At 45.9% G+C, this 24,632-nt stretch overlaps 1 protein-coding gene across 2 annotated transcripts; it reads left to right on the forward strand.

Moving 5' to 3' along the window:
• Positions 1-3,939: 3,939 nt before the first annotated feature.
• Positions 3,940-17,655, forward strand: LOC118078294 (mitotic-spindle organizing protein 2A). 2 transcript variants are annotated; one of them, XM_035102092.2, is made up of 4 exons: positions 3,940-4,133; positions 5,793-5,911; positions 11,687-11,875; positions 17,197-17,655. In XM_035102092.2, exons 1-4 carry the CDS (start codon positions 3,955-3,957, stop codon positions 17,337-17,339), a joined length of 630 nt encoding a protein of 209 aa, XP_034957983.2. In that variant the 5' UTR covers positions 3,940-3,954; the 3' UTR covers positions 17,340-17,655. The 2 variants fall into 2 exon arrangements, with proteins under 2 accessions (XP_034957983.2, XP_034957984.2); XM_035102093.2 differs by having other exon boundaries at positions 3,941-4,133; positions 11,687-11,824.
• The last annotated feature ends 6,977 nt before the right edge of the window (positions 17,656-24,632 follow it).

Genomic DNA, 24,632 nt, shown 5'->3' on the forward strand with positions numbered 1-24,632 from the left:
AGCAAAATTGGAAATTTGAATTAATAAATAATAAATCAAAAATAATATTGAGGGTGTATAAGCTCCTCTTAAAATTTGATGTGATGGAGGAAGAGGTTAAAGTTAATATAAGATGGGTGCAAGACATTGGACGCCCCATCATGATGGCCGACTGGGAACACTTGTGGAAAATAAATATTAATTTTATTGCGAGCTACAACATTAAAGAAAATATGCTGAAAATACAACACCGATGGTACCTAACTCCCTCTAGACTCTCAAAGATATACAAAAACTTATCAAATATGTGTTGGAGGTGTGGGGGGAGTAAAGGTGATCTATACCACGTGTGGTGGATATGTGGGAAGATTAAAGATTTTGGGGTTTAATCTATGATGGGGGAAAAATGTTAGGAATAACATTTCTAAAAAGACCAGAGGCGTTTTTACTAAGTATTGTTGGAAAGGATACCCCAAACTCTATGAAAGAAATATTTCTATATGCAACAGCAGCGGTCAGGCTACTGGTTGCCAAAGGATAGAAGGAAACAGAGGTCCCTACAGTAATGGATTGGCAGGGCAAACTGCAAGAAATGGCAGAAATGGCATACAGTACTTAATGAACAGTCTGAGGGGCAAATCAAGACAAAAATTTGCAGGAAAACGGGAAAGGTATAAGTTATATGTTCAAAAATACAGTAAAGGTGCACTGCCTATGTTAATATTCGATTGAATTTGAAGAATGGAGGGGAAAGATCTAAAATTGAACTTTGGTGCATTAGGAGGTAAGAACGTATAAGTGTTATAGAGAATTATACTATGCTATGTACGTTCATTCTTGTTGTTGTTTAGTCGTTTAGTCGTGTCCGACTCTTCGTGACCCCATGGACCATAGCACGCCAGGCACTCCTGTCTTGCACTGCCTCCCGCAGTTTGGTCAAACTCATGTTCGTAGCTTCGAGAACACTGTCCAACCATCTCGTCCTCTGTCGTCCCCTTCTCCTAGTGCCCTCCATCTTTCCCAACATCAAGGTCTTTTCCAAGGATTCTTCTCTTCTCATGAGGTGGCCAAAGTATTGGAGCCTCAGCTTCACGATCTGTCCTTCCAGTGAGCACTCAGGGCTGATTTCCTTCAGAATGGATAGGTTTGATCTTCTTGCAGTCCATGGGACTCTCAAGAGTCTCCTCCAGCACCACAATTCAAAAGGATCAATTCTTCGGCGATCAGCCTTCTTTATGGTCCAGCTCTCACTTCCATACATCACTACTGGGAAAACCAGTAGTTCATTCTTAATACAAAGATATACATCAGGAATTGACAGGAAGTCCGTCAGGTGAATCAAAATTAAATACAGATGATAGTGAATAGGCTCCCTTTCTCTTCCTATTCTCATTGTAGAGAATAAATCAAAAGAAAAACCAACAAAGAGATTTGGGAATATTAAAAAATATATTGTTTATTGTATTCAATTTATTGTTGTATTAAAATACTTGGTCTAAAAGGTACAAAAGGTCAGGGGGGAAAGGAGTGAGAAAGGAAAAGGGAGGAGGGCGGGTTGGGGAATGGGAGGGAAGGGGAGGGAGGGGGGAGATAGTTTATTTATAAGTTGATGTATTTTGTATTTTGTTTTTGTATCTTGTTTGGAAACTTTTTGTTTTTCTGTGTGTTTGTTGGAACGTTTTGCAAAAAATTAATAATAATTAAAAAAAGATATTTAAGAAATCCCAATTCATTTTTAATAGACATTCAAGCTGATCCCCAAGATATTTGCTGTCAACATAAAGTTGTTCTGGCATGTAGGAATTTCCTCCACTCAAGACTATCCTCTGGCAAAACTCCCCTTGAAGAGAGGGCAGGTTTCAGAGACTGGGTTTGTTGTTTTATACCTTGGGTCAAAATAAGAAGAGACAATGGCTGAGGTGGAACTTCTTTCAGGTGTTGGAGGTAAGGATGGGGGTTTATGGATCTCTGTTTTCCTGGCTGTGCCTCCCAAACGTGGAGTAAATATGTTGCTCAAAGGCCTGTCTGACCCCCTTTTCTGAGTGGCTGGGTCAGAAGATGCACAAGGCAAATTAATGTCACTCAGTGAACACAGTGGAACACAGTAAGCTAGAAATAAATAAGAGGGATGGGTTAGAAATAAAATAAATAAAAGCAAAGTTTAGCTGGGATAGCTCAGTTGGTCTTAATCTCAGGGTTGTGAATTTGAGCCCCACATTGGGCAAAAGATCTCTACATTGCAGGGGGTTGGACTAGATGACCCTCATGGTCCTTTCCAACTCTACTATTCTATGGTTCTAAAATTAGAAAATTAACCAGGTCTCTTTAGTACTGCCCCTTACTGCTGAAACCATATCCTTTGCCTTTGCCTTCTCCCTTACCTCATCTAATCATGCCTGCTCCCTCTAACCTTTATCCCTTAAATTCAAACAAGTTCTATAGCTGTGTCACACCATACATTTATAGTGTATACCCCTCCCACCAAAGAATGGGAACTGTAGCTCTGTGGGGTGTAAACTACAATTCCCATATTCTCATGAGGGCATAGGGTTGCACAGCGCTGACCCCAAATGCCACCCCTGGCCAAATTCTTCAAGCAAAGGAGGTTATTTTTCATTTTTAAATGCCTTCAACAGTTTGAAATTTTTTTTCAGAGCAAGGTACCATTTTCATGTGGTTGTTTTATTTTAAAAAGTAATCTGTCCTAGTCCCATGAACACAGGGCAAATAACATAACATTGTTGTTGTTTAGTCGTTTAGTCGTGTCCGACTCTTCGTGACCCCATGGACGCCAGGCACTCCTGTCTTCCACAGATAGGTTTGATCTTCTTGCAGTCCACCATAGGACCTAGCACAAGCTAGAAAGAGTATTTGTACAGCCACAACCCCCTTGTATACCTGCCCAGGAAGGGAGTAACAACTGGGCAGTAGTTATTGAAACCTCCCGGTCCAGGGAAGGCCTTGTAAGGAGAGGCTGTACCACTGCCTCTGTCAAGGCAGTTGGACCACTCCCCAATGGGGCATTCCCCAGGTAACCTCCTCTGGCTAGCTTGAATAAGCCATGAGTGCGAGGGTCTAGGAGACTAAGACAGGGTGAGCCTTTTAAAAGAGGCCCCGTGGAACATATCCATGGGGCCACTTTTAAAGGACTGACCCTGTAGTTGGCTGTCCTCTTTCAAGCATCTTGTCCATATCCTGAGGCTGCAATAAATGAAAGAGATTCCGCACAATAGGGCCAGATGATTCTGCAGCTGCCCCTCCAATCCTGCGGCAATCAATCAATCAATCCAATCAAGAATGGAGTGAAGGCTAGTGACTTTTAAGCTATGCTGGGCAAGCCTCATTTCCTGAACTGCAAAGCTGTGAGCTGCCTTCATTTCCAACGGGCCTGTCTACGAGTCTCAGTGTTGGGTGGTGTGGTCTGGGAGGGGGAGCTTGGGATGATGTTATTTCCTGGCCTAAGCATACGGTGATCTTTCTCACAGCTGGGGCGTCCCAGGAGCATCGCTCCATGGCGGGGGGGGGGGAGAGGTTGCGGGACACGGGCGAGGGGGGCGGGAGCGAGGGGGAAGCCTCCTTCCACCTAGCCCCCCCCCCCGCTTTACTTCTGCCATGTCCCTCGTTTTACGACCAAGGTGTGGGAAGCGGCTTCTGCCGTGTCCAGACCGGCGAGCAGGTCCTTGCAGAGAGAGAGGTTTGGCACAGAAGCCACCCCAGAAATCTGTCCCCTCAGGCGGGCCCAGTGCTTCGCCCTCTCTCCGGATGCTCCTCGGCTGCTGCCTCGCTTGTCCTGCGGCCTCGAAGGCTCCTCCGCCCGGAGCGTCTTCCTTCGAGAGAGCGCGGAAGGAGGACGCAGCGCCGAGCGTTTGTGCACGGACTGCGCATGCGCGACTCTCCTCCCCGCCTCCGCCCAACTACGCTTCCCAGAGTTCTTCGCGGCAGGGCGGGGCGTCGGGGCGCGGCGACGCTCCCAGCATGCCTTTCGCGCCGCCTAGCGGGGTGATGTCTGGCCTGGGCGCGGAGGTGGCGGCGGGGCTGGCGAAGGCGGGGGCCGGAGGGCCTCGCCCCCGGAGGAAGCTCCTCACGGCGGAAGAGGCAGAACTGTTCGAGCTGGCGCAGGCGGCGGGGAGCGGCCTCGACCCGGAAGTGTTCAAGTGAGCGGGGTGGGGGTGGCGGCGTCACGTGACGCGCCTTTGTAGTCCGCCCCGCGACTCTTGCGCGAAAGGCGGCACACAAAAGCCGGAGGGGAAAATCAAAGGCTCCCCATTGCTAAGCCAAACTATGGTTACTGTAATTGCCACGTGTTATTTACACCCTGCCTTTTGCCCTGATGGGACTCCAAGCAGATTGCAGATAAATAAGGACAGGTGAAAAGCTCGAGGGGTGTGTGTAAATCCATTATTAAATAAAACAATCAAGCATTCGTAGAATTATACCCACTCACTCACAGAAGATCTCTTGAAACCGCACAGACAGTCATAGCAAGGACAGAACAGCATCAGCCTCACTAAAAGCAACCAGTTCCCCAAAGCCTGTGGAAGCAAGGAATTCAGGCAGCCATAGGATTCAGGCAGCCATAGGATCATAGAATTGTAGAGTTGGAAGGAACACTCAGGATCATCATTCTAGTCCAACCCCCTGCAAAGCAGGAATACGCAGTTGTAGCGTATGGGAATTGAACATTGGTGTTATCGGCACCATGCTCTAACTGAGCTATCTCCCCCTGCCCCATGTAAACATCTATCTGGCTTTTAGAAGACATTTGAAGGCAGCCCTGTACAGGGAAGTTTTTAATGTTTGAAGTTTTTTGTGTTTTAATATTTTGTTGGAAGCCACTCAGAGTGGCTGAGCCAACCCAGATGGGCAGCTAATAATAATAATACGGTAATAATGATAATCATCATCACTATAATGGGTAGGGCTGCCCACCTGTCAGCCAATGGACATAATGGAGTCGGTTGGTGTGTTTTTGCCCATGCATGCAAAGGCACAGCCAACAAAATGCAGACAGACAGCTGATTGTCAAGCTTAGTGTTCAGTACTTTCCAAGACCCAAAATCATCTGATTGTGAGGGGTTTCAAAGCTACAGCATTACCTGCCTCACACCTGGCATCATATATGATGTGTAGTGTAGGGCGGGTGGACATGGCTTAACAGGCCATCTTAGGCCCACAGACCAGAAAGCTCACACACATTGTGGGGATAAATGGTATGTTGAAAACTACATTGTCTCCACTCCAGTCCACAATATGGACTGAATTTGAATTTGCAGGACATTTTTTTGTAACTGTTTCAAGACTTATTGACTGTAGGATAGCTCAGTCGGTAGAGCATGTGACTCTTAATCTGACTGAGCTATCCCACAGTCAATTAGTCTTGAAACAGTTATAAAAAAATGTCCTGCAAATTCAAATCCAGTCCATATTGGGTTCAAGCCGCATGTTGGACATGTTGGACTTTTAATGTCTACCTATGTTCCCTTGGGCTTGCTGATCAGAAGGTCAGCGGTTCGAATCCCTGCGACGGGGTGAGCTCCCATTGCTCGGTCCCAGCTCCTGCCAACCTAGCAGTTCGAAAGCACATCAAAGTGCAAGTAGATAAATAGGAACTGCTACAGCGGGAAGGTAAACGGCGTTTCCGTGTGCTGCTCTGGTTTGCCAGAAGTGGCTTTGTCATGCTGGCCACATGACCTGGAAACTATACGCCGGCTCCCTCGGCCAATAATGTGAGATAGCGCGCAACCCCAGAGTCGGTCACGACTGGACCTAATGGTCAGGGATCCCTTTACCTTTACCTTTATGTTCCCTTCTAGGATTCTGCTGGACCTTTTGCGCATGAATGTGGCACCCTTGGCTGTTTTCCAGATGCTGCGCTCCATGTGTGCTGGGCAGAGGCCTGTCAGTGCTGAGGCTGCTCCTGAACCAGCGCGAGGTCAGTGGTGCCCCATCCCTTAAGGAAAGAGGTGCTTACTAGAGGGTCATCAGGGCTTAATTTGTGCCAGGAAAACTAGTAGCAACGATAAGAGTATCTTTAAGCATCTGAGTAACTCTCCTACATTTTGATTATTTTCCACACTCAATTTGAACATGTTAAGCTGCTAGGATGGGCCTACAGTATCATTTTCTTTCCATATGTTAATAGCTTTCAAGTTGCAAACTGAGAATTGTACAAATCATGCAAATCTGACTGACGTTATACATCTTTGAAAGTATAAAGCCATTTTTAAAACTACAGTACTCTCTTTGCTATGCAGTTGAAATTAGAATTTGTGAAATGTCCATTTTCTGACCTTTGATATTTTCTATATAACTCAAGCCTGATCTTCTTTTGCACACAATCCATTAAAACCAAAGCTTTAAAAAATAAGTGCCAGTCTCTCTGCATGAATTTATTTTACTGATTTTTAACATCCACTTTCTAAGCTGTAGATAACATCCTGTGTAATAGGTATTGTATTGCTGGGACTATAGGAAATCCTCTTGATATGAGTCAGCCCTTCATTTAGCTTAGTGTTGTCAACACTGACTGGCAGCTGTTCTCCTGGGGTTCATGTGTGTCTTTTCCCTGGAGATGTCAGGGAAAGCTCCACCGCTGAGCAAGTTTTCAATAAAATGCAACTGTACATTCTTGTGTTGCGTTCAGTCTAATCCTAACTAGGCTTCTTGGGAAGTAAGTTCTTTTGATTTTCAATTAGACTTGTCAAAGTGCATTGAGCATTGCAGTCCCAATATGATATACATTTCAGATCAACCTTTATGCCTGTTCCTCAGGCAGCATTTGAAAGATCAGTAAATATTTACATTATTAGAGCAGATACAAACAAGCAGAACAATTTTGTTCACCTTGTTTACTGTTTTTCTACAGTTCAGGAACAAACATTTTGCCTGTCATAGTTCAGAATTATTGCTTCTAATCAGCATATCTATGTTGACCAGAAGCAGTAGTTCTTTGGTGGCCTTATTTTATGTCATAGCACCATCTGTTCTTAGCCAAGGCCCCTTCACAGCAATTCTGGCCATGTTTGTGCTTAGCACTGGATATACAGTGGTACCTCTACTTACGGATTTAATGTGTTCCGAACGCACATTCGTAAGTCGAAAAAATTTGTAAGTCGAATCCCATAGGAATGCATTGGGAGAAAAAAATCGTAAGTAGAAGCAACCCTATCTAAAAATTCGTAAGTAGAAAAAATCCTATCTAAACCGCATCCAAGATGGCGGACAGAGCTCCATTCGTAAGTAGAAACATTCGTAAGTAGAGTTATTCGTAAGTAGAGGTACCACTGAAATCTGGTTTCTGGGTTACAGTCTCATTCAAGAGAAGGGCAAAAACAAGGCTTTATAAAGCGGGAAGCAGAGGACAAGGGAGATGAGGCGTAAGTACTAGAAGGCAGCACAGAGAAGGTGAGTTTGCAGTAGAAACTGTGAAGACTATGGGGAAGCTGTTCAGCCACTAGGAAGACATGGCAGTTGAGATGAAGGCACATGTGTGAGAAGGAAAGAAAGTGGGTCAACAGGACACAAGCTTGCAGGAGGTGGGGAGCTGAGCACAACAGGCCACCCTCTGGTTTCTTTCAGGGCCCTTCTCTGTTGCATGTTGGTGAGCATTCATTCATGCATTCACATACATATGACCTGTTAATTCTTCGGGTCCGTACTGGAGTCTGCAGCGCTAGACCACTTAACTGGATGGCTTCCACTTAACTGGATGGATCAAAGGCCAAGGTCCCACATACAACCCCCTAGATTTATTCTGTGTTTGGGCTTGCTTGTTAATTTCTCCCATCTCTGATATTGTATCTACCACCCTGAGCTGTGCTAAAAGTTGCCCACATCTTGCCTTCCGGTTCACCTACTCCTCACTTTCATTGTAGCACTCTTATCACGTCAGGACGATAGATCTTGCTTTTTAAGGCTGAGGGGGGGGGATTGAAATAAGCAAAGAGTCCTCATTCCCCCCTCTCCCATCTTTCTGATTGAGGAGAAGAGTGCTGCTGTGTGGAGAGGAGCAACTGCTGCAGCCTAGCATTTGGGGCTTCTCTGAATTAAGCATCAAATTACATGGTGCACACAAAATAGTCCTTTTTTGTTTTGTTAGTGGAAAAGCAGCTTTTGGAAGGCAAAGCTTGGAACAGAGAAGTGGCTGCTGACTTAACTTTCTTTCCACCTGCTGTTTCTCCATCCCCTCCCTCTACCCCCTGCTGAACACACCCACCCACCATGCACACAGGTTACTACACTGACACTTATTTGCAGAAATGTAACTAGAGCCCCAGACATTGGTGTTGATGGCTGCAGAATAGAAATGGCAGGTGGAGAAGCATTGAACGCCAGCTCAGTTGAGTCTGTATTCCAGATTGTGCCTCCCAACTGCCCACTCTCAGTAGGGATTCAGTGGCCCTCCTGCCTCTAAACATAGAGGTTCCCTGTAGCTGCCATGGCCAGTAGATCCCAATGGACCTCTCTTTCTCCACAAATTTCCTTTTGAAAGCCATCCAAGCTAGTGGTCATCACCACATCTTCTGGGAATGGATTCCATAAGTCTATTGCATGTTGTGTGAAATGATGCTGTCATTTTTAATTAACTGTCAATCAGTTTCATTGTATGGCTCTGGTTCTAATATTAAAAGAAAATTCTATCCATTTTCTCCACAACATGCATAATTTTTAATAAACTTTTACCATGCTTTCCCACCCCAATAATTTCTTTTCTAAACCAAAAAGTTCCAAGTACATTAGTTTTGCCCATGGGAATCATGTTCCGACTCCCTTGGCCAATGTGGTGATCCTCTTCTGCATCTTTCCCAGCTTCACGGTATCCTTTTGAGATGGGTCAACCAAGAATGTATTCTCAACTACGACCACACAATTGATTATGGAAGGCATTACAGACTCAAACTGGTACCGAGATGAAACAGTCTAGCAAGCTGAAGGCTTCATATTACATGTACAGTCATATCTCGGGTTGTGTCCGCTGCGGATTGCGTCTTTTTGGGTTACGGACGCGCCGAACCTGGAAGTCCCAGAATGGGTTACTTCCGTGTTCAGCGCATCCGTAACTTGTGTGCATGCCCAGGAGCGCAAAATTGTGCTTTGCGCATGCGCAGATGCGCCGAGTGACGTCATGCGGCTGCACAGACACGGGTTGTGGACTTTTAAGGGTGCGAACGACACCCCGGAACGGATCGGGTCCACAACCGGAGGTACCACTGTATAGGGTAGGAAGGCAGAGGCCCAAATTGGCACCCATGTTTTCACTGTATACGTTACGGTCACCAGACAATCACCCTCTCACATAAGGCATTAGAAGACTGGCACTTTGATTTGCAGTCCCTTTCCTAATGGGAGCTTTGGGCTGCTTTCAAGGAAGGACGGTGGACACAATCAATAGCCCTAAGTGTGGAATTTGTCTTTTTCACAGCGGTTGCATCAACATCTTCTTTGAGAGGTGCAGCACGGCCTCCCAATCTCTTTCCTGGTTAATCACTACCAGTCCAGACCTCATCAGTGTACAGAAGTTGAAATTATTTTTCCCTACTTACGGTACTCCTATTGAACTGCTGTAAGCCTGACTCAAATTACTTAAATACTTTCAATCAATCAATCATTTACTGTATTTGGCTAAAAGCCATTACAAATCCAGTTACAAAACCAGCAAATCCAATAAAACCTATTAAGAAAGCTCCAGAAATAAGCAATAATTTACAATAAATCAAATAAAGATTGGCTGGGAAGATGGTGGCGCAGCAGGGATCGATATAAAGAAGCTCGGCGTTGCACCTCCAAAAAGGTTTTATCTGCTATTTTAAAAGCTTTTTAAAAACCCTTTAACTTTTTAAGCTTCTCAACTTGCAAGTTAGATGCCTTTCTGGGTTTCAGGACCCTGTTTTAATTGTTTGAACTGTTTATTTTACAGTATCTTCTTACCATCCCCTGGTCTGGAGGAAATTTCTTTCTAAGGAGCCTCTTCATTATTACCTCCCCTTCCCTGCTCACTGATTAGCTTTCTGCTTCATTGGATTATTTGCTTGCCATCATTGAATACTATCATAAATTATCTAATTTATGATTGTATTATATGCTATCAGATCCTTGCTGACTCTGCAGCTTATATCCTGCATCTATCCTCTTTCCTGTTCTTTGACCAGTTATTGATTCATATGAGGAAGATTTTAGCCACTATGGTGGGGGATATTTGTGAGTTCAAAGTATATAATATCTTCCTCTATTAACATGCTTGTTAACACTCAGAGGATTGATGATGCGGTTCTTGCCTTTGCAAAAGTCATGCTAATTCTTCTTGAACAAAGCTTGGGCTTCTTTCTTCGGTAATGTTTCCATAAATTTAGGTGGATGAAGCATTAGATGAAATAGCTCATAATTTGCTGCCTCCCTCTCCCAGATGTTTTATTGCTCACTTCCCAATCCTTTGGGAGCAAGGCCTCTTTTTTCACGTTGGGTATTTTTGACACGAAATCACTAGTTTCAGATTTTAGCAGAGCCTTATACAGCCTGAGCGCTATTAAGAGGTTTCTGAACAGCCCTGAAAGATACCAAAGGGAGCCATTCAGGGAGCCATTCAGGCGGTGAATGGTTTGACACAGAGGTAGAACTGATGTGAAGCATCAGGCATTAACATCTGTCGGCCACTCTTGCTCAGGGCAAGGACAGCCAATTGGGCACCTTCCAGATGATGTGGACTACAACTCCCATCAGCCCCAGCTCCAGCCAGCAACTCCTTAACAACTGGAGTGTTTCACACTGGCTTCCCTTGTGTGAGAGAGCAGCATAAAACAAGTTGAAGCAAGTCCTTGAATAATAATGACATCATGATTATTATAGTATAATTATTTAAAGAGGTCTTATGTGTCAGTTTTACCACACTACATTGAGTTAGAACAAAGACAGTATAAGTTCATTCTCCAGAAACAAAATCCTAACCACACGTAAGTGAGTTGTCTTGTGCAGTGGTTGGGATGAACATATTTAGATGATTTAGGACTGTTGAGAGAAGGAAATGATTTTGAGACAGAGGAAAGTCTGGGAAAAGCACGAATGCCTGTTCTGTGGAATCTCTTCTCACCCTGTTGCACAAAGGAATCTCTCCCTCTCCCCCCCCCCAGCTGTGCCTGCCCCTCATTCTGCATTCTGCACTAGTGGGTCAGTGGGGTCACGGCCACAATGAAGGGTGCCACAAGAGTACCAGGTTCCTCCTGACCTTGCCCTGTGAGCCTTGTTTTCTCTTCTCTCCCATGCATGTGCCTCTTTGTAAGTAGAATGGAGCAAAATTGATCCAATGTATTGCTTATGCTTCTGTCATTTAGTATCTTATGAAAAAATATTTCACAGAAATCCATATTCATATTTACAAAATCAACATCTTTTGGTACATTACATAATGGCTTAGAATTGCAAGAAGACAACGGAAGAGATTGAAATAGAGGTGATATAGCCCCTGTTTCCGCCTAAACCTTTCAACCTGGCTAAAAGATCACAATACAAGTATCTAAGTGCAAAATTATTCCACTAATTGTGAATTGTGTAGGGGGAGTAAAAATAGCCATGATTACATAACCCTATGTAACAAAGCATTCAAGTCATACATCTTTGAACATTTGTTGGGATATTTGAGCATTTGCAAGTTTTTTTTCTGTGTCTATCACCATGTGGTGTTTCTAATTTGTTTCTGTGTCTCTCTTTGAATTAGAGCCCCCATTTGTCTCTGCCAAGACCAGTAAAATCCCTGCACCACTCTCACTTTCCTCTGCCCTTCGACCTCCAAGAATAAGAGTTACTAAGGCTGTGGTCTACAGTCCTGCTGCAGCTTGCTCGCCTCTCTCTCAAGGTCCCCCTGGCTCTTTCCAGTTTTCTTGCTGCCTGTTCTCTCCTTTTGCAGGTTGTGTGTGTTCGTTACCTACTGGGTTTTAGTTCAGCCTTCTGTGACCAAAAGAGAATCCCCTTCAAAAAGTTATTCTCTTGTTTCCAGGTCCTAAACACATTTACTTGATAGTAAGTACTATTGATTTCAGCAGAACCTGTTTCCAAGTAAACGTGGTTAGTACTTTAACTTATACAAAATTAACACTGTGTAGTGTTCATTGCAGTTTTAACGAGATGGCATTTGGGGGGGAGGAAACCTAGGAAGCTTTTAATACTACCACCACTTTATTAAGAGAATGTGGAAGATGATATATTTTCTTTTGTGCATATCCTAAATGCACCTTCTTGGCAGGAGAGGTGACTCAAATTTCCGGCAATTTCTGAGGGGGCTGCATGTCAAGACCAAGAAGGCAGAATGGGTTGCATCCACAGAGGAATGCCTTCCCAGGACTGCAGGGCCAAGCAGGAAATGACATGCATAGATTTAGCTATTTTGTTGCTGCTTTGGATTGTGCCAGCCATGTGCCTTTTGCTACTTGGGATCATGACAGCCTGGTCCAGACACACCTGAACATTGCAATGTGTGCAAGATGCTTATTTGCAGAGGCCCCTTTGTCAAATGCATTAGCCTGTCATGTGCTACCATGTGCTCTGGAAACCTCTGGCTGAGTTACTTTTCTGAGATGCTCTGACTGAGCTTGGAGTGCTTGTACAGTTTCCTTTTCTGTTCAGACTGCATAACTTGTTCATCCTTAGATACGGCATTGAAATCTTCAGCTTTCAGAATTCAAACTTTTGGGCTAAAAATGTTCTGTCCATTCTTTTTGATACCTGAATTCAGTGTTCTTGAAAACGTTGGGCAAATCCTTCAGGAGCAGTTTTGTATGTGTGGCAGTATAAAGTTGAATGTTTAGTGTGTGTCCCCCCCCCCTTCAGAATGCCATTGCATATACACAGGAGAGAGACCCCTTCCTCTGCCCTGTCCCTCTTTGTCCCTTCCTTGCTCCCCCGCAGTTTTATCTGCAGCTTGCACTGGCTGCTGTTTGCCCTTCAGTGCTCTGTGTGCTCCAGGAAGCAGGAGGTCTCAGGCTGGAATTGCAGAAGGAAGCAATAGCTTCTGCAAGCTGCAGACACTTAGGAGCAGTGATGCTCTCTGGGGAGGCCAAGGGATCCATCCACCTTGCAGCTGAATTGGTGAAGGCTGGTGTAAGCCATCTGCCCCATCATGCAGGCCCGGCTCGTCGCAGCCCCCCGGCGGCGCAGTGCACCATGGCGCGGGGCTGGTAAGCTGGGCTCCGGCCTGGGAAGGAGGGCGCCGCACGGCGAAGCCTCGCGGAAACCTATTGCGCCCTGCGAGGGCGGGGTGGGCGGCGGAGCGATCTCCGCCCCTCAGCACCAGGGCGCGCAATCCGCTCAAGACGGCCCTGCCATCAGGATTAATCATGTTTGAGGTAGAAACGGTTTACCTCTCTGTACAAATGAAAATCCTCCTACAGCTTCCACTTCAACCTCTGTGGAAAAGTATCTGGCAATTTTATGCGTGTGTAGGAGAGACTAGTGAGAAACTGGATTCCCTGAATGACTGACTGGTTCCTATGGTTGAGGGTCATGTAGAGAGACTGGATTCTGGAAGAGGGAGGAGGAAGGCTTGGGGAGGAATAGAAACCGATTTCCATATAGACTGTAACATCTGAGGAGGATTGATTCCTGTTGTAAGATTTCAAGTAGAGTTCTTTGTATATAACATAAAGGATGATCTTTAACAAGTTTCTCAAATAGCACAAGGGTTTGGATAGAAACATTCAGAATAAAAATTTCAAGTCTACATAATGATGGACTCTTATGAAAGGGGGAAAGTACCCCTGGTTATGAACTCAATTTGTTCTGTTCTTAACCTGAAACCTGAGGTACCGCTTTAGCTAATGGGGCCTCCCTCTGCCGCCACGTGATTTCTGTTCTCATCCTGAGATAAAGTTCTTAACCCGAGGTACTACTTCTGGGTTAGCGGAGTCTGTAAGCCAAAGTGTTTGTAACCTGAGGTATCACTGTACTGGGCACCTGAAGTGGAGCAAAAAAAATTCTTGCATTGCAGGGGGTTGGACTAGATGACCCTCGTGGTCACTTTCAGCTCCACAGCTCTGTGATACTGTGAGGTGACAAAGAAATGTATAGCTTTCCTTGGGAGATGGTGCCGAGATGCCCAACCTCTACCCCCACCCCTTTCCTCCAGCCCTGGAAGCCAGAGTCCTAAGGAATCCTAAGGCTCAGCATTTGCTTTTACCTTGTTCTCTCCACTTCCTGGTGATGGTGACTGCTGCAGCCAGACCTTGGCAACACAATGTGCTATTATATGCATTGTTACTGTATATTAGTGTTACATTTTATTATATAAGCGTAGTAGTAACTTCTGTGGATGCTGTTTGGAAATACAGTAAGCCAGCAACTTGCATGCATGATTTAACTTGTGCACATTCAGCTTTACGTGCTTGGCAAAAAATAAAAAATAAATAAAAAATGGGGGCAGGAAGGGGGCTGGCATCTGGGGAGAAAAGTCTTTGGCACTCCCACCTGCCATTGCACCCAGTCTGCTTTGGCTACATGTGATTTTGGCATTATCCCTGCAACTTATCCCTGCGTAATAATAATAATAATAATAATAATAATAATAATAATAATAATAATAATAATAATAATTTATTTATACCCTGCCCATCTGGCCGGGTTCCCCCAGCCACTCTGGGCGGCTTCCAACAAAATATTAAAATACAGAAATCCATCAAACATTAAAAGCTTCCCTAAAAAGGGCTGCCTTAAGATGCCTTCTAAAGGTCTGGTAATTGTTAATCTCTTTGACCTCTGATGGGAGGGCATTCCACAGGGTGGGTGCCACTACCGAGAAGGCCCTCTGCCTGGTTCCCTGTAACTTGGCTTCTCGTAGCGAGGGAACTGCCAGAAGGCCCTCGGCGCTGGACCTCAGTGTCCGGGCAGAACGATGCAGGCTTACGGTATTATATTTGTAGATAGGCTTGAATATGTCTTCATTCAATATTACAGTGCCAAGAGCATAGAATACCATCTTTTAATAGTTGCTAGTTCTTAATTTGGGAATCTGAAATATACCCTACTGAAGCATTGTGATAAATTATTCTGTACTAGAAGAACTATGTTTTCACCCTGAAATGCCACACAGTTGCTGACTTTGATGCAAATTGTATGGGGGGTGGGAATCCTATATAATAAAGTCCAAGTGTCTCTGCGTCCAGTTGTCCTGTGTGTCCCTGGGTTACTGCGCATGTGCCCCAGGGACACAGGGATTGGATGGAGAGACTGCACGCGCGCACTCTCCCCCCCCCACCTCCTCCAACCGCCGCTCCCGGCCGGACACCGCCTCACTGCAGGGCACGTCAGGGAAGCGAGGGTGGAGGCCAGCGGAGGCCTCCTCCTCACAACCCTCCCTGGCCCGTAAGAGGAGCGGCGGGAGGCCGCGAAGCAGCGGCGGCGAGGTAGGCATTTGTGTCCCGCGTCCTTCCTGTCGGCGGCTGGGGGGCAGGAACGGAGGAGGAGAAAGCAGCCGCCGACAACAAGGACAGGTCCCAGGGTTCGGAGAAGCAGCGCTTTCTCCTCCTCCGTTCCTGCCCCCCTGCTGCCGACAACAAGGACAGGTCCCAGGGTTTGGAGAAGCGCTGCGCAAGCACTTCTCCGAACCCTGGGATGTCTCCTTCCTCTCGGCGGCTGGGGGAGAGGAACGGAGGAGGAGAAAGCAGCGCTTTCTCCTCCGTTCCTGCCCCCCTGCTGCCGACAACAAGGACAGAACCCCAGGATTCTAGCGCCCGTTATTGAACGGGCTGAAATACACTAGTCTTGTCATAAAATTGGACCCAGTGAGGAGTAGCTGACACATCTAGACAAAATGTGTTCTTGAATCTCAGCCCCACCTCAGTTGGGAGGGATGTGAGTTGCTGAATTGTTTCAGGAAGTGCAAGCTTGTCCGCTTTTTAACGGAAATTCAATGTGTGTTGTGCATTGCTGTCAAGTTCTCCCCCTTTTAAGGGAAATTCCCTTATGCTGAATAGGCTTCGTCGTGAGAAAAGGGAAAACTTGACAGCTATGGTGTTGTGCAATTGTTGCTTTCAATAGTCCTGCTATTTTGGAGGAGGCCCAGGATCTCTAAATGCAGAGCAGTTCGCTTTTACGCCAAGAATTGAAAATGATGTCAGCAGGGAGAAGATTTTTTTTTGTATGGTGAGGAAAGAGGGAGGAATACACAGAGAGAAGCTCTGCTGGCTTTAGGTCCCTTGCCAGTTGCAGGGAGTATTGATGGTCGGAGGCAATGGATGGTGGACTTGGTTATGCTACCTGGATAGTTACTGTTTGTAAAAGTTTAGGATAAGAATTCTCAATAAATGTTTGCTGATGTTGAGCTGAGCTCCTCTTTCAGTCTGGCTTTGTGTGCTGCTTTCCTTAAATTTTTGGTCAGACTGTAGCTCACAACTACTATTCAGATGGTATTGAACACTAGTCGGACAAAGTAAGAGATCAGTGCTAGCATTTTCAAGCTTCATATTTCACATTCTGCAACCTTTCCACAAATACTGGAACTCTAATGGCAGAAATAATACTATTGGCAGTATTGTTGGTCATGATTTACCAAAAGATCCTTTAGTAATAATATTTGGTTACCTTAAGGGAGCAGCACCCAGTGAGAATTTCATAATGACCACAGTTTATATGACCACTTGCCCATAATTGGGTGGGGAAACTGATCCACCTTCTTAGGTACGTACTAAGAACATGTTATCTGGCATATAGGATGAAATTAATAAATATATGGGTCAGAGAAGGCTGACATCACAAGTCCATAAAGAAATTGGCTTTTAAAATTTCTTATTCAAACAACAAAGTTCTATCTGACATTGGTCATACTCAGAATAGTCCATTGATTCCATTGGGTCTACTCTATGACTGATATTGAATATTACCCATATACTGTACTTTACTAGGTGAAGTATAGTTTTGTTCATGACCCTCAGTAAGACAGAGTGAAAGACAAGAGACAATTACTCTCATTATGTTAACTAGTAAGAGTGATATCTGTGGACTGCTATGTTAACTACTGATCTGACAGCTTGTGTTTATTTACATGTGTTAACTTGCTTTTTAATATTCGACTTACTATTCAAATTTAAAATTAAATAATAAAAGCAAAAAAGAGCAAACTTAAGAGTATATCATGTTTTAGATAAACCTTAGGCAAATTTTATGCATTTGAGCAACGCTAGCAATTGATAGTTGGTCACAATGCAGCTCTGCAGTTAGCATCTCTTTGTTTTCCTGTAGGGAGAACAAGAACCAGCTCTGCAGCAACCGGGAACCAAGCTCTGCTAGATCCCAGCAACCGCGAAGGCTCTGCTCAGCGAGTCCCTCGGCAGCCAAGTGGCAGCAGGCTGCAGAAGGCTGGGTGTCCCGTGAAGAGTACATAAATGCTTGAAAGATTGGGGGTTCCAGTATTACGGTGAAATTGCAATGTAGTGAATGCACCTAGTCAAGATGGATTTCTAATGTTCCAAAATGTCACATATAGTTCCTATCAAGAAAACAAGTACCAAGGGATGAGATGAAGGTTGGTTTCATCATGGTTGGGCTGGTTTTCAAATTCAAAAGGTGGTCATAGCTGATGATACTCCCTGTTACTCCCTGTTACAGGTGTGTGTCCTTTCATAAAGACTTTGTTGGTGCCTCTCTCATTTATTTGTTTTCCTTTTGGGGAATTTAGCAATTAAAGAAAAGCATACCAACTTTTTATAGTATGGAACTGAATCCTGTTACTGTTTACTGAATCCCACTATGCTGCCATTGTTGTTACATACCAGAATCTCTTCTAAGTAGTTATAAATGATAAAAATCCATGAATAAATAATTAAAATGCACAATGGAACAGTTCCAGCAAAGCATCCATAATTAAAATAGACAATGAAATGAAACAAGACAGTTAAAAAGCAGAGCAATTAAAACAGTTAAACAAAACAGTTAGATCAGGAAGGTCAAGCTCGAGAATGCTTGCCTCAACAGCTCTTGTCTTCACGAGCCAGCAGAATGCAGCTGCTGATCTTGTAGGTGAGCCCAGAGGGCATTCCACAACTCTGGTGCCAGCAGGGAAAAGCTCTCCTCTGCATCACGGAAGGGCTGTGGCAAAACTAAACAAACTTTTAAAAAAACTACTTACAAGGTAGTCCAAGGGCTCTTCTCCCCATCCTTTCCCTTTCCCTTCTCAGAGTCAAAGCTGCTTAGAGCAGCTAGAAAGTGTGGCTCTTGCTGCATGGTTTGAAACTGCTTCTGCAACGGTCCAGGAAGTCGCTGTATGTCATGTGTTGTCCCTTCCTGGGTAATTGTATGAAATGAAGAAAGTGCACCTGGAGCATTTATGAAGCATTTCCGGACAGTGTAGCAGGTCTCATGCTTTTGAGCCTTTCTAAGCAGCTTCAAAGCTGCAAAAGAAAAGATGAAGAGCAGCCCTCGGATCACCAAATTGGACAGAAGAGCACATTCCAGAGCATACCGTCCAACATCCAACATACCATCTCAGGACTATTTAATTGCTCATCTTCTAACATTGTGTATGCCATCAAATGCCAACGGTGCCCTTCAGCTCTCTATATTGGACAAACAGGCCAAACCCTACGCCAAAGGATAAATGGACATAAATCTGACATCAGGAACCATAAGACTGAAAAACCAGTAGGAGAACACTTCAATCTCCCAGGACATTCTATACAAGATCTCAAAGCAGCTGTTTTATTACAGAGAAATTTCAGGAACAGACTGGAAAGAGAAGTTGCTGAATTGGAAATCATTACCAAGCTTAAAACCATGGAAGCACCTGGGATGAATAGAGACATCGGATTCTTATCTCATTATGCATGATCAAGCTTTCTTTAGCACCTCAGCCCAGGACTAATTGCTGCCATCAGCAGCCATTAACAGCCATCTACAGGTTTACCACTCCCATCAGCCCATCTCCCATTCCCACCCACCCCCACCACCCTCTGTATATATATAGGGTCTGACACTTCTGTTTCTAGTGTATCTGAAGAAGTGTGCATGCACACGAAAGCTCATACCAAAATATAAACTTAGTTGGTCTTTAAGGTGCTACTGAAGGAATTTTTTTATTTTGCTTCGACTCAGACCAACACGGCTACCTACCTGTAACTATTCTTGACCAGTTCATCTTTAATGTCCAAAAGTTCCCAATAGATCTGCTGCCAGTCTAAGTCTTGTGATGATGTTGAGTCTGCCATCGGTCTTGCCTTCTCAGATCCCATGGGAAAACAGGAGATAACAAATCCGGAAGTGGCAGGAATCAAAGTTCCAAAGAGACACCATTTGAAGTCCAGTTCTGGCTATTCCACTCCATTTTAATTATTACATTATGGCTCCAAATTCTAATTCGCAGTCTTAAGCACCTCTTCAGTATCTCTCTATAAATTAGTCCAGTCCAATTAGCAATGAAATAATCCAGTCTTGATAACCACAAAATTATAAATCCATTCCCTGATCTCTCCAGGGACCCAGATCCAGCCTCCTGGGGGAATTTTTAGCTTCCTTAAAGAGTCTTGCAGGCAATTTACCTCAGTTCAGACCTCTCTCCCCCAAGCTTGCTTCAGGGGAGCATTTTAACAGTCCAATTCCCGGTAAATTGATTGCTTCCTTTCACCTTTCCTGCTATGGGTCAGGTTTCTGCATCAAAGCAAATCAATGTGGGAGACCGACTTCCGTTTTTAGAGTCTCCCACCATGACCAATTCATTAAAATTATTTAGCCAATTAAGCTTTTTACTCACGATGTCAAAAATCAGCAAAATTTTCTTTTTCTTGGGAACAATCCACCGCTCTCCGCTGCCAGCTCAGAGCTTCCCTTCGAGAGGGTAACAATGGCGCTCGATGGCCCGCGACACCCCACTCGCACCGGAGCTCCTCAAGGCTTACTGGGGAGTAAAGGGGTCGCTTTTTTGGGCTCTGCAAAGTCTTCGTCTCCAGAAAGCCCTATTTGGAGCTCTTTCAGGGGGTGCGTCCCCTCCCCCTCTCGAAGTCCGTTCCCTCGGAGCTCGAGGGAGACGTTGCCGTGCAGCGCTGGCGGTAGACTGGAAGTCTGGGGGGTTAACTGCTTTCCTTCCCCCAAGGGGCCAAGTGGGAGTGAGTTGATGATACAAACACTTAAATGGATATATGAATATCAGAGGCTTAAATCCTTTTTGCTAAAATAAGAAAACGATGACTGGCATATTATTAAGAGCTGTATATAAATTACCACCACAAATTATCTTAGAATGTACAGCTTGCTTTTTAGCGACTCTTGAATTTATCTAAGCATGGACATCTTAAGCTGTATATCTTAAATATTATATCCCCCTCTAGCCCATGAAACATAATTTGCTTGGATTAGAGCAGGCATTCCCAAACTCGGCCCTCCAGATGTTTTGGAACTACAGCTCCCATCATTCCTAGGTAACAAGACCAGTAGTCAGGGATGATGGGAATTGTAGTCTCAAAACATCTGGAGGGCCGAGTTTGGGGAAGCCTGGTTTAGAGGTTGCGCTGGAGAAAAGCAGGCCTCTTGCACTTTTGAACAGCTGTGCGGCACGGAGAAATTCAACAGGCTGAGCCTTTTCTAGTATGGAAATACAATTATGGCTAACAGCTCACCTGCTGACACTCACTCTGCCATAGTTCTTATTACTTGTGGATGGCTCCTGACTTTCACACCCCGGTAAGTCAGTGGCCCTATAATCTTACTAAAGAAGCCCAGGACAACATAGAAAAAGCTTTCCCTCTTGTCTTACACTTGCCAAAGCAAAGACGACCAGATGAGGGTAGGAACCTGGCCATAGTTTTCTCCACTATGGTGAGATATATTTCATTATTCATTTGCATCTACAGTGGTACCTTGGAAGTCGAACAGAATCCATTCCGGAAGTTCGTTGGACTTCCAAAACATTTGGAAATCAAGGCGCGGCTTCTGATTGGCTGCAGGAGCTTCCTGCACTCAATCAGAAGCAGCAGAAGTCGTGTTGAACATTCAGGTTCCAAAGAACGTTTGCAAACCGGGACACTCACTTCCAGGTTTGCAGTGTTCGGGAGCCAAAATGTTCAACTTGCAAGGCATTCGGGATCCAGGGTACTGTCAGCATGTCCAGGAGGGTGCCTACTCGTGAGTAAGGCCATGGCAGAGACACATACCCAACTGGCATGTTCCCTCCCTCCTGGGAGATCATTCGGGAGCTTCTTGAGCGTTCTTCAGCCCAAACATCACAGTGACTGTTGTGATGAAGCACCAGCACACTTTAGGGATCCGCAGAGGCTTGCGCAGTCGCGTGACAGACTCAGTAGCACAGCATTTGGCTAAACCACTTTATTTACATATAAACATACTCGGAGCTCTTCATCATGACTCCCTCTCTCTAGCACCACAGGCAGCAAAGAGAAAGAACAAAGGAACAACAGTCCCACTTAGGAACACACTAAGACAAACATCCTGCCTACGTCACATCCACTCTGTGGAATGAAAACATATACAGTCGTATGATACACAACAAACCTATGACTGCACATGGGGAATGAATCTCCCAACAGGTACAACTGTATACATATAAATTGGCATATAAATATTTATGCAAATAAGTGAAAGCTTATAATATTTGGGACTTTTAAGTTTGGGGCAGACATGATACAGATTTATAGAATTATTCATGGAACGGAGAAAGAGTCAAGGAAGAGTTTGGATTTGATATCCCACTTTATCACTACCTGAAGGAGTCTCAAAGTGGCTAACATTCTCCTTTCCCTTCCTCTCCCACAACAAACACTCTGTGAGGTGAGTGGGGCTGAGAGACTTCAGCAGCTGCATGTAGAGAAGCGGAGACTCGAACCCAGTTCACCAGATTATGAGTCTACCACTCTTAACCACTACACCACACTGGAACAGTTGCTCCCTCTTGCATAATACTTGGTGGGGAGTGTGTGTCATCAAATGAACCTGAGAGGTGGGAGATTCAGCAGAGACCAAAGGAGGCCCTTCTTCACATGGGATGGGACAGCTGGCAATGTTTAAAAGGACATCAGCCAAACTCATAAAGTAATGGGTGGCTACCAGTCACGATGGCCACAATATTGGAGCTTGGATGCCTCTGAAGGGAAGAAACCCATAATTGCACTCAAGTCCAGTTTCCAGCCTTCACAGGGGTGTCCGGATGGGCCACTGTGGGAGATGGGATGCCGGGCGAGATTAACTTTGGATCTGCTCCAGGAAGGCTTCTGGTAGAGTCCATCAGGGACTGAGTCTAAAGTCCCTGCCAAACAAAGGAGCAAGGGGGCCAAACCAGAAGGATCTGGAATCAGTTGCCCTCTTGAGCAAGATCAGTCTGCGAATCTGCCTCGAGAAAGGCAGCCGACTAATCCTGCCGGGGTGGCGTGTGGCCACCTGACCCCCTGCCCTGCAGTGTTTCCTCACCCTTGTTGCTCTGACTGGCAGCCAGCGGGTGAGAGCCCTCATCTGGGATTCTTAGCAACTTCCTCTCATTCTGATCCCTCAGACTCACATGCTACTCAGCCGTTTCAACAGTGTTTGTCTGCTGCCTTGACCTCTTGCCTGCATTCCTGTGTGGCCTTTGCCCTGAATTGCCAGGGCCGCCTCTGAAGCAGAGCAGCTCCTTGTTCTCCTCCTCCTCCCCCCCCCCCGCTGGGCCACTGCTTTGAAATCTGCATTCAACTGGACCCTGTTCCTTAAATGTGTGTTAAAAGAAAATGGCGCCACCTCCTTTCTTGATGCCTTCATCCTCTCAATGAAACCATCCATGGACAACCCAATGTTCTGCTGCTTCTGAACTCCTAGACACAGGACTTGCTGGTGGAGTTGGACTTGGGTGTCCTCAGAGCCTGCAGGGGGGGGGGCAACTTGTGCCTCCTCAGCTTCTGCCCTCTGGCCATGCTGCTTGAGGCTCCTGGGAGCTGGAGTCCAGCCCCATCCCAAGGGGCAGCTGTGCAGAGTAGCCTATTCTGCCCCCTCCCTTGGTTTGAGGGGCTCTGGACCCTAGCCAAGCCAGCAGCCTTTTAGCCCTCACAGGCGACCATTGTCAGAGGGCGCCTATATTTTTAAAGCTAGAAATGGCAGTTGAATGAAAAGCATTTTTATTTTGCAAACCTAGGCATGGCTGAAACCCCAGCATAAGCATTGCTGTTGCAGAAACAGATCAAAGAAAGGACTCCATGCAGCACATAGTTAAAGATGGGATGCTCCCCCAGGAGGCAGTGATGGCCTTAAAAGAGGAGGAGAGGGGGATCGATGGCCAGCAGCCACAACAACGGACTCTCTTCTGCCTCCCAAGCTGGAGGTAGCAAGGCTTCTGAATCCAAGTTGCCGGAAACCTTGGGTTGATTAATCAACCTTTGGCCTTTTAAACTGTTGTGGGGTGGGGGGCATTTTGTTATTATTATTTTCATGGTTCTCTATTGAAAACTGCCTTGTGACCCTTGAATGAAGGGCGGTATAGGAATCCTATATAATAAGATGCAAGTGTCTCTGCATCCAGTCCCTGTGTCCCTGTGTCCGCGCTACTGCGCATATGCCCCACGGACACAGGGATTGGATGCAGAGACAGTTGCTCACGCGCCCAGGACACTCTCATGGCAACTGGCTCTCGCCGAGGCTCCCCGGCCGGGTCCCGCCGTGCCAAGCCTCACATGCCCACCACCGCCTCCCTCCTTCCCCGCCCACCCACGTTAGCAGCCGTTGCGGCAGGAAGAGTTTGCTGCTCTTTCGCCCACACCTCCGCCTCTCTTTTCTCGGCTGGCTCCCTCAAGCGCCGGCGCTGCCATTGCGGCTGCAGGGAGCTCCAGCACTGCCAGGCAGGAGCCCCGCCTCACGTGAGGGGAGCCTTTGCCTCAGAGGGGAAAGGCGGGAAGAAAAAACGCAAAGAAGGAAAGAGGGCTCCGCACGGTGGAGGAGGGAGGCGGGGAGCCGGAGTCCCCCTCGCTCGGTCGTGGCTGGCGGCCCACCCCACTGGGCAGGTCTACTCGGGAGGAAGCGGGCTTCAGAAGGCTGCCTCCCCTTCTCCCAGACGCAGCAGCCGAGCACAGAGAGGGAGGGAAGGCCGCAGCCCCGCCACTCCTCACATGTTCTAGCGCCCGTTTACTGAACGGGCTGAATGACACTAGTTTAAGAAATAAAAGCCACAGGAGGGAAAGAGCTCTTGCTTGGGGCTTCCTGTGTGCATTTGTTCAGCCAGGGTGAGAACAAGACGCTGGACTAGGTGGGCCATTGGCCTGATCCGCCTGCCAGCCTTTTCTTATGTTCTTACATTATGTGAGGAGGAGACTTTTGTTAACCCTTTCCTCCCTGGCATTTTCTTGATCTAAATACCGCTGTCTTAGTGCTATTTGCCTGACTGGCAAGAATGCCGTATAGAAAGTGAGCATTTTGTCTCTTGCAGCGGCTTAGAGCTCCATGGTGGAAAGGGACAGGATGAAGCTGAAGGGCTCTTTCTTGGGATGGGAACCCCTGAGGGCAGCAAGGCTCAGGGCTTAGAGATGACTAGGGTCTTCAAAGTAAGGAATCCCCAGGACGAACGCTGCAAAAAAAGGTGTTCGAGCCTGTTAGATCTGTCAATGTGCTATGACCTTTTGTTGGGAAATAGTGCAGTACATCCCACTGGCTTCTTTGATAAGGGTGGGGAGGGACTTAGTTGGGCTTTGCCGTGGGGGCTCAGGGGATCTCTTTAA

Source organism: Zootoca vivipara, chromosome 7 (assembly GCF_963506605.1).
Source record: "Zootoca vivipara chromosome 7, rZooViv1.1, whole genome shotgun sequence".
Taxonomy (NCBI): domain Eukaryota; kingdom Metazoa; phylum Chordata; class Lepidosauria; order Squamata; family Lacertidae; genus Zootoca; species Zootoca vivipara.

What these genes read in the sequence shown, in the direction of transcription:
- LOC118078294 (XM_035102092.2), top strand. Translation starts at nt 3,955, where the DNA reads ATGCCTTTCGCGCCGCCTAGCGGGGTGATGTCTGGCCTGGGCGCGGAG. An exon ending in CTCGACCCGGAAGTGTTCAA is followed by an intron (nt 4,134 to 5,792) that starts GTGAGCGGGGTG and finishes GTTCCCTTCTAG; the next exon opens with GATTCTGCTGGACCTTTTGC. An exon ending in TGCTCCTGAACCAGCGCGAG is followed by an intron (nt 5,912 to 11,686) that starts GTCAGTGGTGCC and finishes TCTTTGAATTAG; the next exon opens with AGCCCCCATTTGTCTCTGCC.